Source organism: Nelumbo lutea, chromosome 8 (genome assembly GCF_056320005.1).
Source record: "Nelumbo lutea isolate HS-2025 chromosome 8, American lotus-T2T, whole genome shotgun sequence".
Classification (NCBI taxonomy): Eukaryota; Viridiplantae; Streptophyta; class Magnoliopsida; order Proteales; family Nelumbonaceae; genus Nelumbo; species Nelumbo lutea.
Genome location: NC_142691.1, coordinates 14,204,500 through 14,218,414, shown reverse-complemented (window position 1 = coordinate 14,218,414; position 13,915 = coordinate 14,204,500). Strand labels below are relative to the sequence as shown.

The 13,915-nt window shown below is 35.4% G+C and overlaps 1 protein-coding gene across 2 annotated transcripts; it reads right to left on the bottom strand.

The window, feature by feature from the left end:
• Positions 1–7,355: 7,355 nt before the first annotated feature.
• Positions 7,356–12,370, bottom strand: LOC148842881 (uncharacterized). 2 transcript variants are annotated; one of them, XM_088956983.1, is made up of 3 exons: positions 11,339–12,370; positions 10,206–11,224; positions 7,356–9,598 (listed from the first exon to the last, which is right to left on the bottom strand). In XM_088956983.1, the coding sequence occupies exons 2-3, from the start codon at positions 11,202–11,204 to the stop codon at positions 7,517–7,519; spliced, it is 3,081 nt and encodes a 1,026-aa protein (XP_088813109.1). In that variant the 5' UTR covers positions 11,205–11,224; positions 11,339–12,370; the 3' UTR covers positions 7,356–7,516. The 2 variants fall into 2 exon arrangements, with proteins under 2 accessions (XP_088813109.1, XP_088813108.1); XM_088956982.1 differs by having other exon boundaries at positions 10,206–11,652; positions 12,081–12,369.
• Between the last annotated feature and the right edge of the window lie 1,545 nt (positions 12,371–13,915).

Genomic DNA, 13,915 nt, shown 5'->3' with positions numbered 1-13,915 from the left:
TTAAAATAATTTTTTTAGACTTTGCGCAATATAAATCTTAAAAGTGGCAACAACTTTAAAATACATTAATTTTAATTATCTGTTTCACCTAAGGATAATGCAGTAATGCACTAATTAATACTGAAAAAATTGAGCATGGAATGTGTAAAACCCTTGATACTCTACCATTTTTTTTTTATGTGGCAGTCTATTTCAATGATAGACATTGCCATATGGTGACAGCATTTGAAACTATACTCCGCTTAAAACCCAATATTTGATGTATTGGCCCTCTCGCCAAAAGAAAAAGAAAAAAAAATACCCATAAATATCATTTGATACTTAGAGGTTTCTACTATTTAAACACCTCATAGATGAAATACATATTCTATATGGCATTATAATGTTTACATTCTTTCTAATCAATTGTTTTAAAAGGTTATTGAGGTGGGGCTAGAAGAAAAGGCCTGGCCTTAGTAGCTTCAGGCCCCACTAGCGGCTTATGCCCTTTAGGATTTTTGCCCCATAATGTCCAAGGCTTAAGCCTCAAGTATTTGGTACACGTACACGAATATGAAGTTTTATATGGGGTAAAATAGAAATTTAGGACTAATGCCTTATTTTGTATTGGCATATTGCACGAATAAACAAATAAATTCATACGAATGTGTGTATAAATAATTTAGGGCCTGTTTGGCATATCTTTCTGTGCGGTCTTTCAGATGTTTATAAGTGACGAAGACTAATTTTTGGTCTATTTCTGTTTGGCACGTGGAAGATCTAGCCGCCAAAAGATGGAATGCCGAAAAAACACAAGAAGCCCATTTTGGGCTGATTTCAATAAGCTCCAAATGAAACTTCTCGTATTTTTTGCATTTTAATTTCACGCAAAAAGACATGTGGAAAGACACACTTCTGCCAAACTTACTTCGGGCTGCTTAGATCTTCATGCAAAAGCTCAATGCGTCTTTTGCATATCAGAGCTACCAGAAGATCTTCTCAAAAAGACATGCTAAACGGGCCCTTATTCTGTTGTCCATAGTTGATGACTTGTTCTTTCTATTGTACATGTCACTCTTCACTGATGCATACAAGTGCAAGAAAATAAAACAAGAATACATTGCTCTTAAAACAATGTTGATTTATATCCATGTTCAATTGAACAGTTAGATTTATATGGTATTGTTAGCATAGTGTTTAGATTTTAGGGGGGAAACCCTACACCAATGGGATTCAAACCATGTCTAATATATCAAGCCAGCCACATAAAATGTTAATTTTCTGTTTTCATGACTATTACTTTTTATGGATAATATCTATTTTTTCTCAAGGCTTACACCTCAAATGCCTTGAGGCTTAATTACATCTCGCCCCTATGACACCCAATTACCTCACCTTCGCTTTTAAACTTTTAAAACCTTGTTCTAACCAGGTTAGGTATCACATTTAGGGGGTTTTAAAAGATGTTAATGGATTGGTTTTTTTTTTTATTTTTTATTTTTATCACAGGGTTTCTACAAACTAAACCCAATCCAAAAACCCAATTAAGGTTCAGGTCAATGTAGATTAGCCACTTAACCAATCCACAACATCCCTGGGGTGTGTTGTAATCTTAATTAGGACCTACAATGTGTATAATTAATATTGCATAGGGAAATAAGGCCCTGTTTGTTTCCCAAAAATAGGAGTTTGGAATCGGAATTGGAATGAAATATTACAATTTCGATTGTTTGGTTGAGCGGAATCGAAATCTCATTTTCATTCCAACATAAATGGCATTCCCCCATTTGAGGGAATGACTATTCCCTGCCCCTCCCTTGGGAATGAAATCCTATTCCTGATCTAATTTGAATTATGATTCCAATTCCATTTGCAAAGCAAACGGGCTTAAATCTTGCAATAATTTTCCTTGTTTCTAAAGTTAAGTTTGCTGATTCCCACATCTACAAGCCCATGGATGAAAGGAAGAACATTTATTTACGTATGCATTTTTTATTACTTTGTTTGGAATTAATTTCTTAAAATCATAGTATTGAAAATCCAAATGGATAAAAGGGTGCAAGTCGGGTGCCCAAATTTAAGATATTTTGGCCAATCTATTCAAAATTTGACAATACTCTAACGGTCCAACCGAATCCACCCAAGTTGCACCCATAAATAAATGGTTAATTAAATAAACATGAAGAAAAGCTACGTATAAAAGCAAAAAAATAAAAGAAAATAAATGAGAAATCAAACATCTAAGCACCATATTAGGGGTTCGACTATGATATGGAAAAGATATGATATCGGAAAAACAACTGACCAATAAATTAGAATCATAAACGTGGTAGCAAATCAGGTGTCATTTATCAAAATTCATGGGTGGGTTTTGATTGGTCAAAACTCTTTTCATATCATATGTTTCTTGTATCATAGATTTTCCCTCATATTAGAAGTAAATGGAACAAAGGTTGAATACAAAGACGGCCTAGTGGGCAGAAGTTTCCATTGAAGGATTTGTTTTTGGTTGAATATTTTGGTCTATAATTTCCTTTACTATAAATGAAAATTTAAGAGCCCATATCAGTGATTTGAAAAAACAAAGAAACTATATGTGTGTAATAATGAGTGATAATGGTTGGTGTTAGTCGGGAATCCTATTTTGCCATTCTACTATGTTCAGTGCTATATCCAAACTATAAGTATGGTGGTTAGGCTACTTATAAGGGTCTCCTTAAAAGACAAAAGAAAGACTGGATGCAGGAAGTAAGTTGGAGGCTAGGGCAAATGTGGATGTTAAGATGATAGAATATAATAATGATCCCATTATGAGATGGACCCCCATTTATAGGAATAGATATCAATGTCCCAAAAGGAATGAGCCAAAAGTGTTTGATTCCCACTTGAAAATGGAATATCATATTCGTTGTCAATTATTAAGGAGCATTGTTAAGTTTTTGCCACATGTCTTATGAAATATTTTTAAGGTGTACTTTCCTTTTGTCTAAAGATTCTTATAATCTTTATGTGCTACTTCCTCTCTTCACCCATTTAACCGGCATGGTGTGAGTGACATCATTGTTTAGTAGGTGCGCCTTTGCAAGGCCCAAAAAGTTTATCGCAAGTTTGTGCATGTCTAAAGTTCATCATAGCTCATTTTCAATGCAAGTTTGTCATAGTCATGCGATGAGTTATAAGTTCATCGCAGATGTCTGATGAGTTATAAACTCATCACCGACATCTGTATGGTATAAATTCAGTATCCCCTGTGCTCTGATGGCTTGAGTGATCATTATGTACCTACATAAATGCCTTAGCATAAATATGAAAAGATAATAATATCCTCTTATCTATATCTATATCTATAATTCTATACTATGTATAAAAGTGCCAATGTAGTGTGAAAGATTTTTTGGACTAAAAATACCCTTTATTTCTATGTGTGGTAAAGGGTATAAAGGGCATTATCTTACAACTATATTTTCAATTTGATTATCATCAATTGGATTCTTTTCTTAATGAGTTTTACATTGAAATGCCAATGGTTTAAGAACCTCCGATTCTCTTTCTTTCATCTTAAGTTCTATTTTTTATTTTTCTCCATGAAAAATTAAAGAAAAAACATTATTTTGTTAATTAATTTTACATTGTAAAGGCAATGGTTTAATAACCTCTTATACTCTTTCTTTGCATCTTAAATTGCACTATTTTTTACATTCCTTCATGAAAAAATAAAGAAAAAACTCATGGTTTAAGTTGATACAAATTAAGCAAGTTTGAAATAACCCTTGTTCTCTACGCCTTTGTTCTGTATACGTGAAGTCATTTGCCAATGTACCAATCACTAATAGTGACTATGGAATCTACTAGTAACTATTTTGTTATATCACGGTTCTACTGAAAGACCAGAATTGGACGCATATCAATCGGAAGGAATGGTTTTTTTTTTTGGTACAGATTCCAACTTTAATGGCTATTATTGATCAAAACGTGGTCAGCCTTATATGTGTGTTATTGTTGTTATTGTTCTTCAATGTCCAGATCATGGAGAAGAGAATGTGGTTTCCTTGCTTAAATCTTCTAGCGGTTTCTACTTTTTGAGGGTCTATAAATATGGTGGGGAGGTCACATCTCCCTTTGTAGTACAAGTCCTTCAAGTACATCTCGAGATGGAGAAATAAAGCTCCCTTTCCAATAAGTGTTTTTTATTATTTATCTATATTATATATAAAAGTGTGGATACAATGTGAAATTTTATTAGACTAAAATTATCTCTATTTCTTTGTTTGAGAAAGGGTATAAAAATTATTCTATTATATCTTTAATGCCAGTTTTAATGACTATTAAAATACTTATATTTGTGTATTTAATCCATCTCTAATTGTAAGGGTTGAAAATGTTTATTCAATTATTACTTTCCACCTCATTTAGTCATCTCTCATTAAGTCTTATACTTAAGGTGTTAAATCTCATTTTCTCTTATTAAATCATATATTTTTAACTTATTTTTCACTAGTAAATGCTATTAATTAAATCTATGTCAATATTTTTAAGTTATCTAATTTGTGGCTAAGCAATTCAACTATCCGAATCAAATTAATCAACCTATAAAGTCATAGTTAGGTAATAAAATTTTTAAAATATAAATAAATATATAAAATCATAAAAAATATAGAAAAATAGACAATTTATGATTTTTTATTAATCAAATTAAAAAATAAGTTTAATAAACAATAAATATTTTTATTGATAATGAAAATGAAATACATAATTTAGAACTGACCAAAAATGAAATATAAAAATTAATAATAAATAGTTCAACTTTTGGGTTAAATGTGTTAACCTTTAATGTCATAAATAGATAATAAAAATTAATAAAATAAAAATTACAAAAACAAAAAAAAAAACAAAAAAATTGCCAAAAAAAAGCACTCAAGCACATGTGTAATATCAACTATTATCATATTAAACAAAAAGTAAGTGTGATATATCAGAATTATTTTTACATACAAAAATAGAAAGAATTGTAAAAAAAAAAATTGAGCACATGTATAACTTTGTAATACACTAATATTAAAATATGAATAACGTTGCGAAGCTTTCTTTTGACTAAAATACTCATTTTTGAATTTAGACCCTATTTAATTATAAGGTTTAAATTATAAATTAAACTAATGCTTTTCACCTCATTCAATTTCCTCTATTTAAATTTTACATTTTTTTTTATAAATGAACAACAAAAAAAAAAGATACACCAAAAGGATAAAACACTACAAAATGACGAATCTAGCCAAGCAGGTAGACATGTCAATGATACTTGAGACTTCATAACTTTATCCGTTTAACACATATTTGGATGAGGTGTTTATGTAATTAGATTTGGATTTTGCAATATGCACCTGATTAATAATAAAAAACAAAATATATATATATATATAACAAAAAATAAAAATAAAAAATACATAAAATTTATAGAAAATTTTGGATATATTATTACTATCATTGTTACATCTAGAATTATTGCATGCAAACTTACTAGTACTTCAAAAATTCTACAAGTACAAAACAAAATCCATGCAAATCAAGCCCATAAATTTCACTTTGTTGTTAAAATGGTCTAATGTTTTAAGGGCCCATTTGGTTCACAGTTGGAATCGGAATCGTGATTGAAATCAAAATCTGACGGAATTAGAATTGAGAAGGTCTATTCCCATAATATGTTAGGTTCATATAAGAATTGGAGTAAGTTGAAATGGAATTTTATTTTTAAGAGGGGGAGGAAATGGTCATCTCTCAAAAGGGAAATGGCATTTCACCAAAAATGGAAATGAGATTCCAATTCTGCTCAACCAAACAGTTGGTCTTTCCAATTTCGATTCCAAACCCCTATTCCCGCAAACCAAATAGGCCCTAAATGTGGTATTGGCTGTATGCATAAACATATAAGAAAACTGTTCTTTTAGGGAAAAATATTAATTTTTCACTGTTTGATCAGGAATAAATGCTATGGAAGCAAAATATTGTCTGATCTGAAACTAGAGTGGGAATGGAGTAAAATAACTCTGTTTTGAGAAGATAAGTCATTTCACTTGGTGTCTTGGACGAGATGTCAGTTATACTTTATAAGAGTTTAACATGATAATGATCTCATTAAATCACTCACACTCAAATGAATATTTGATTTCAAAAAGTCTCTCTTCACATGATCCTAGAATCTACCCACCCAACCCATGATCTCATTTTCCAAATGTATTTCAAAGTTGCACTCAAGCATTACAAAACTTGATAAAAATAATATTTCACAAATAACTATTTTTCTGTAACATTTTTTTTGCATGCAATTTTTAGAGATTCAAATGCCATCACCCATAGCCCCATCCCCCCTTGCAAACTTTCCGCCCATTTCAATGACGGATGTTCTCATTTTAGGAAGATACAGTTTTCCTCTTGTTGGGAGAATTTGATTTTTCATCTAAAACCAGCTAAGACAACCAGTTCTTCCTTAACCCGCAGACGATTAAAGATATGTTTCTTGAAGTGGAATCATTTACTTGGTTCTTAATTCTGCTTTTATTCCTTTTTTTTTTTTTATGTTTCTTCTTGAGCGAGTGCATCAGAATTCAGACATCTGAAGGAAAACATGGGAAGTGGGGAACTGGGGATGTTGAGCAACGAGCACATCAAGAACAGTTCGTTAACTGGGAGCTTCAGCCTCCTTCTATGTGATGGTGCGCCATGAAAATTGATAGATCCATACTAGACAAAATGGCAGTAGTTGTCCAGATGAACAGGGTAGTTTCAGGGCAACTTGGAGCCAACCTGCGTATATACAAATTGATCATAGAATGTGATGTGATTCCCATTTTGTCGAGCATGTTTAAGGCTCTTGGATGCCGCCATGGTACCTGAAAACTCAATGACCATAAGATGCATACTGAACGGTCAAAGGGTGGTGTTTGCTAATGTGGATGGTTTTGTTTTTTAAAACAAAAAAGAAACCTTTGAGGGAATTGATTATTTCTAGCAAATCAACGAGAAAAACTACCAACAACAAGGTCATTTGTTATGGTCAGCATGGTTAAAAGTTTGACCACCATACTAGGTAAAGTTTTTGACCACCTTTCCTACAAATTAACTAAACCAGGAATTCTAGAAAAAACAACTAGTTTCTGCAACTCTTTTATACATTTCCCCAGACATGGTGGAACCCACGAGAAGATATGCTACAAGACAAAGTTGACCATGTCTTTATTTGAAATGCCATTTTAGACTTTTATTTTGTTTTTTTTTTTAAGAATAAATGAAGATTATGTACAAAAAATGAATTTCCCACTGTAATAAAAGGCTGCTGATGAAGGTCATTGATGACTTGATGTTCAGCTGGGAGAGGTTCAAGAAGGAAGTGTGGAATGATTTCAATTGCTTCATATCTCAAATTTGTGTATATAACCTGTATCTATTTTTATTAGAAGGCCTGCACAAAATTGGGATGCCTGCAGTTGCGCTATGTCAAAAGTGGCAGCTAAAAATGCAGGCACTAAGACTACAAGGCAAACTACTTCTTCTTACTACTACTGGCACCTCTTGGTCCCTCAAAGAGAAAGGCATCTAGAGCTGCTACAATCTGACCTTCAGATTTATGACCTTTGACTGCTGCCCTTACCTTCCGGACCACTTGCTTCTTCATAACCTGTCTTTCAGCTGTTGTAAGATGTTTACACTTATCCATTCCCTTCAAAAAACAAATCAATGTGTCACCGGAACCTCCACTAGTCTTCTCAAACTTGACCAGTTTCTCCACCACTTGCAAGGAAAGTATCCGCTCTATGCAGGCTTTGTTACCTAACTCAATTAGGTCAAGGATACAATGCACACTTACCTCCCTTGTCTTGATTGATTTACTATCAATTGAATGAGCAAACCTCTCAAGTAGGCCCATCTGAAGAATATGACTCAAGATGAGGGTTCCACTATTCCCAAAAAGCATCTGGTGGAGTGCTGTGTATGCCGAATCCTGCAACTCTGGAACATTGCACTGCATCATCTTGACCAACTCTGGAACAATTTCATACTCAACAAACTTCCTCATGCATGATTCTCCACATGAACAAGCCAACTTCATTAGCAGAAAAGCAGATTCTGAACTTGTTGAGTTTTGTTCCGGGTTCCCATGTTGCAAGAGTTCTGATAATCTCCCTATGAGGGGACTTTGTATAATCATGTCTTCAATTCTTGGATCACCTGCTTTCTCAACAATTGGTATCAGGTCCTGAATGGCTTCCAATCTGTGCTTGTAATCTCTGTCAAGGATCTTCTGAATTAGGTCTTCAAAAGTCTGTGGCTTTAATGTATTGGAGACATTCCTGTCTGAAAAAACAAATTTTTCTAGCCTAAGCCTTGCATGCCATGGCAAGACTTTTAGCATACCAGGCCGAAGAGACCCATTTGCAATTGGGCCACCCAACTCATAAAATGTCTTCAATATAACAAGAGCATGGTGCTGTGAAACCTCAGAACCATTCTCAAGAAGACTGAAGAGATTCTTATCAACCCCAGAAGCAAGCATAATTTCAATTGCCTTGGACTTTCCAGCCTTGGTCAATGACATCAGGGTTGAAAATACACTCTCATGCCACTCCTCTGCATCTGGAGCAAGCAAATTAGCAAGCTGATGTATGGGTATTTTCTGAAGAACTTTATCAGTTGTCTGGGGACTTCCATATTCTGAGAGTTTTGCAAGGACTGTTGAGACGCTGGTTTGAATCATGGGATCCTTGCAATTTTCCAGTAGACTTGTGAGTTTGTCAACTGCATTCACATTCTCCAGGGAGGGAGCACAGTCACGGTAATCATTTGTACTAAATACATTCATGATGGCCTTTGCAGACCCTACAATCAGATCAGGCGAGCCAATCAAGATGAGATTTGCAATCTTAGATTGCAGTATGCTACTAAAGCTTTCTCTACTGGCTTCAAATTCTGAAATGGATTTACTAGCCATGAGAGCTTGGATGATGGATTCTAAGGTAATCACTGCCAAATTTTCTTGTGATACACTAAGGAAAGATTTCATCATCTGCTCAGATAGTGTTTTAACAGTTTCTTTCCCAAAAATAAACAGCCATGGGGAGATGGAAGCAGTTCTTTCTGGGGTAGAATCAGTTAGTAGAATTTCAACTGCATCATTTGTCTTGCTGTCAAGGTACAAAGAGACCATATCATGAACGTGGTAGATGGGATAAGAATCAGTTTTCATCAATAAAGAGCCTTCAACAAGCTTGCAGATTATAAGTGGGAATAAGCTGTCCTGCCCCAGAACTAACCATAGAGCTTCTAGACAAGCTTCTGGAATGGGTTCAGCCCATGACAGTGCTGAAAGAACAATAAAAAGCCTTCTTGAGTTCTCAGGCATGGCTTCTAGACTGAACTCAAATGAACCAAAGATGGTTAGTGTGTCCTCAGCTTCTTTCTCATTCACGTATGAGACAGGGCCTGGTGCAAATGTGGCATAGGTGGAGAGGTTGTAGATGGCCGTTTCCCACTTTTCAGCTCTTATTTCTTTTCTTAGAGCCTTACCCATTACAGCAACTGTAAGAGGGTGATGGCCACAGCGACCCAGCAAGTCATCCGTGACACCCTACAACATAAATGATAATGGAGTTCAGCTAATAGCCAATAATGACAAGAAAAGGAAAAGAAAAAAAGTGAGAAGAGAGTAAAAAATGAACAAAAAAAAAGAAAATATATTTTCCAAATGAGATGTAAATAAACAATAGGGGTGCAACTTGGGTTGGCCCAAGTTAGCATTTTACATTGCTTTGGACTTGGGCCTCCGGACCAGGCCCATTCAATTTTTGACAACAGCCCGCCCAAGTTGCACCCCTAATAAACAATCAAGAGTTATCAACAATTCCATCCTACCCTCTTTTTCACCCAGATTGACAAGACAAATGACATATTTTAGGATTGTCAATTTGGTGGTATCCTTAGAGTGCAAACTGTGCACATTAAGGGGTGTCTGAGAGTTTGATGGTTCTACCAATGAGAACTACGCCAAAATTGATCCAGATATGGCGATCTATCTGGTTGTCAACTTTATTTTTGAATTTTTTTCTTTATATTTTTATGATTTTCCATCCTCCTAGGTAGAACCCATTAATGTTAAGTGGAATCCACCGGCCAATACATTTGGTCCATATGGCTAACACTAATGCATATTTGTAAGATAATTAGATGATTCATACCGGCAGCTCAACATTGGTAAGTAGGCTATGGTAGAGAAGAATTGCCTTGCTAATTTCCTTAATGTCATCTTTGCATATTTCTACCTTCTCAGCCTCTGTTATTTCATAAACAGCCTCATTTCTTGTTGTCACCAAATATCTACAATCATTATCATACAACTTTGCAAAACGATCAACTATATCTTGCTCCCAAACATCATCAAGAAGTACTAAAATGCTTTTCCCATATAAAGCCTCTTGAAGCAAGCAACAGATATATTCAAGCTCCACACAATTTTCATCCTTAAAATTCTTCCAAAAACCAATCTGCACCAGGAATTTACAAATTTTTCTTGTCAAGCGCTTCTGGTATTCAATCTTGCTTCCATTACAAGCAGCTTTGCTGCACCATTGGCCAAAGCTGAGTTCAGCTGCACCATGTATGAACCTAGCCGGAGGGTCAGAAGCTACTTGACGAGCCAAGCATGACTTTCCAATTCCAGATAATCCAACAACAAGGATAACCCTATGAGAACCTTCTTTCTCTAGTAAACTTCTCACAAATTGGCACTTTTTAGAAATTGGGTAGCCTTGCTCACTGTTTACTCTCAATTTAGAAGTTGCATTTTGTGCTGTTGTCTCCAGAACTCTCTCAACATTCTCAGCCAGCTTCTGAGATTCAAGCCACCAGTTCAAGTCCTCCATTATTGAACTAAGAAGTTTGGGGAGGGGGTCACCAGAGACAGAATTCCATACCACCCTTGCAAAATTCTTAACCCTGCTCCTAGACACCATCTTCCTGGCCTTCCTGAGGTTGACATGCAATCGTTCTATCAGTCCATTCAAGCTTTGAATTTGATGATCCAATTGGGAGTTATCAAGTTTGTGAATATGTTTCTGCTTAACACGACGTGTCAAATTCTGTAGACTAATCACGAATTCCTCCAGGCTTCTAATTTTCTTTGGAGCTTCCTCAAGGTTCCAAGATGCTTGTTCCAATGCTGCAACAGCTCCTGCCATGCTAGAAACTATTTGGGTAGCTGAAGAAATAATTTGCAGCGCATCCATTTTCACCCACAAAAGGACAGTACCAGTATTTAGAATTTTTATTCTCAATTAATAGCAATCAAGAGCCCAAAATTTTAAGCACAAACCTTCAATGCCCAATTTCTACACAATGAGGAGTACATAAGGACTAGATCCCAGAGATCCTTCTGTAAGTGCAATACAAGCAAACCCATCCAATCTGGTAATAAAATTCATAACACCGTACAGATCTCAGTTCCACACTGATCAGGCAGTCTGAAGCCATAACAAACGATATCCAGCTTCTCCAAAGTGGAAGACATATATACATATCAAGCTTCCCAAAGCTATATATATTTTTTGATGAATATCCCAAAGCTACACATTAAAGCAAATACCATTTTCTGGAGGCGGAAAATCCAGGAAGTCCATCCCTCTCGACCTAAAATCCATGATGAGAACCCAACTTCATAAAAGCCACCAGCTTTGATGTAAAAACACACACACGCACACACTCTTCAGAATTTAAAATGTTTAGATCCAAAAGATTCTCAGAACATTGTTAAGAACACCCAACTTCCATAAATACATGAAACTATCAAACTTCTATAGATCACCCATCCAAAGAAGATAAAAGCCTAGATCCTACAAAAGGCAACCAGTGTATTCATAACATTCAGAATCCATTCTGGATAAAAACAAACTGATCAATCTCCACCATGATAGTTAAGACGAAAGTTTCTCAAAACTTTATTAGAACAACCCCAACAAACTCGAGAACCTATAATAGGTCTGTCATAGAAAAGAACTTTCTGTTTTCGAATGCACGAAATTGGGGGGACCTTTGAGATGGCAGTAGATAATTCATACCTTGGATTGTAATTTCAGCGAAGTCTACATCAAAACAGTTCCGACTTACTATCTTGATTTCAGGCTCTAACCTTTTGACAACAATTTCCCCTCACGAATTGAAGAAAAGATCAAGACAACCAAGCGGAGTTGAAGGAATGAAAACCCAGATGGAAAAAAAGGATTTATAAACACCAATTACCAAGTATAAAAGAAGAAATTGAAAAATGGTGCTCTCACCAGTGAATGGGAGCTCCCGTTTTTCAAAAACATGATTGAGAAATTGACCAAATGGGAGCTCCCCATTGACAAATGGGAGCTCCCGTTTTGACTCTGTTTCATGTGGCAAATGTTAACCTATAGCCCTATGCCACCTGGCAAAAAGGGGGTTGTTTTGAAACCCTTTAATTGTTTAAAAAATTGAGATGTCTAAAGGATGTTATTCACACAATAATTGTCATTTGTCAATGAATATATAGATCTATTGTGCCTGTCCACGTGGCAAAGGAACCCAATCGGCTAGTATTTGAGTATTTGTGTTGACTCCAGACTCCTTCAATGTCCAATCTGTGAGCCCTTAGGATCTTATCTTTCTCACAAAGAAATTGACCACATGGTCCATGTTCTTAGGATCTCAGGACCGCCTGATTGGGACGGCGACGCTTTTTGGATTTACAATCCCATCAATTCAGCGAGTGTTCTTAAATGTGAGATGGTTTTCTTGTTCCGGAAAAACAAATTATTGCACTTTGGTAGAGAAGTAGGGAGACGGGGTCTGCTCCTCACACGGGCCGCCCCACAACATATTCCCGCCGTGTATTGGAAACATCTCCTAATGATAACATCATTATCGGGAGATGTTCCCAATACATGGCAGGGATGTGCTGTGGGGCATTGTGGGTCGGCCCCTTATGAGGAGGAGATGTGAACTCATGCATATTGGGAACATATGTTTTCATTGAGGTGGAATGAGATCGGATATGCTCAACCAACACGGCGCCTCACAAACACATCACATCATGTATTGGAAACATCTCCCATAAAAAATAATACATAAGTATGGGAAATGTTCTTAATGCCCAGTGGGATGTGCCTATAAGGTTGGTGTGAGGCACCATGTGTGAGGAGAAGATCTAGTCTCCTTTTTATCACCAACTAAGTGGTGAGACCGGATCTACTCCTCACATAGGGTGCCTCACTCCAACCTTACACACACATCCTATCATGCATTGGGAACATCTACCGTACTAATAAATTATCATTCATGGGAGATACTCCCAATGCATGGTGGATGTGCCTATGAGGTGCCCATGTGCGAGGAGCAAATCCCATTCCCTGAGTGGTGGCTCACCTGATACGTTTGTTGGGTAGCCCCAGTCAAGGATTAAGGTATTGATACAATACTCCTGATACAGAGTGTGTCGTATCTATATTCATGATCATGGATATAGGATACGCTACGACTAGATATGTATCCTACGAGTCGTGCATATCAGTACAATATGCCTTCGTATCGGGATGTATCAATTCGACACACACTGATATGGAGGTGTATCTGTGCCTAGTTTGACAAAATTGTAAATTGATTACTTTTAGATTGTTTTTTATCTTTAATACAAGTTAAAAAATAGTATTATGAAAACTAAAATAAATAATTTAAGATTTAATTTTTCCACAAAATTTAATAAAAACTAAAAATTATAAAAATAATATATTTCATCTACCTTAGATGATATATATATTTTATTTTACGCATAATTATATGCTAAAAATGAAAACATAGTTATTATACAAAAATAATAAATAAATAAATTTCCCAACAAAATTAATGGAAAACAGAAAATTATAATTATAAA

Excerpts from the sequence above, each read along its gene's own strand:
- LOC148842881 (XM_088956982.1), bottom strand. The coding sequence starts at position 11,252 with ATGGATGCGCTGCAAATTATTTCTTCAGCTACCCAAATAGTTTCTAGC. Across the intron at positions 9,599-10,205 it reads TTACCAATGTTGAGCTGCCG|GGTGTCACGGATGACTTGCT; the intron begins GTATGAATCATC and ends TTTATGTTGTAG.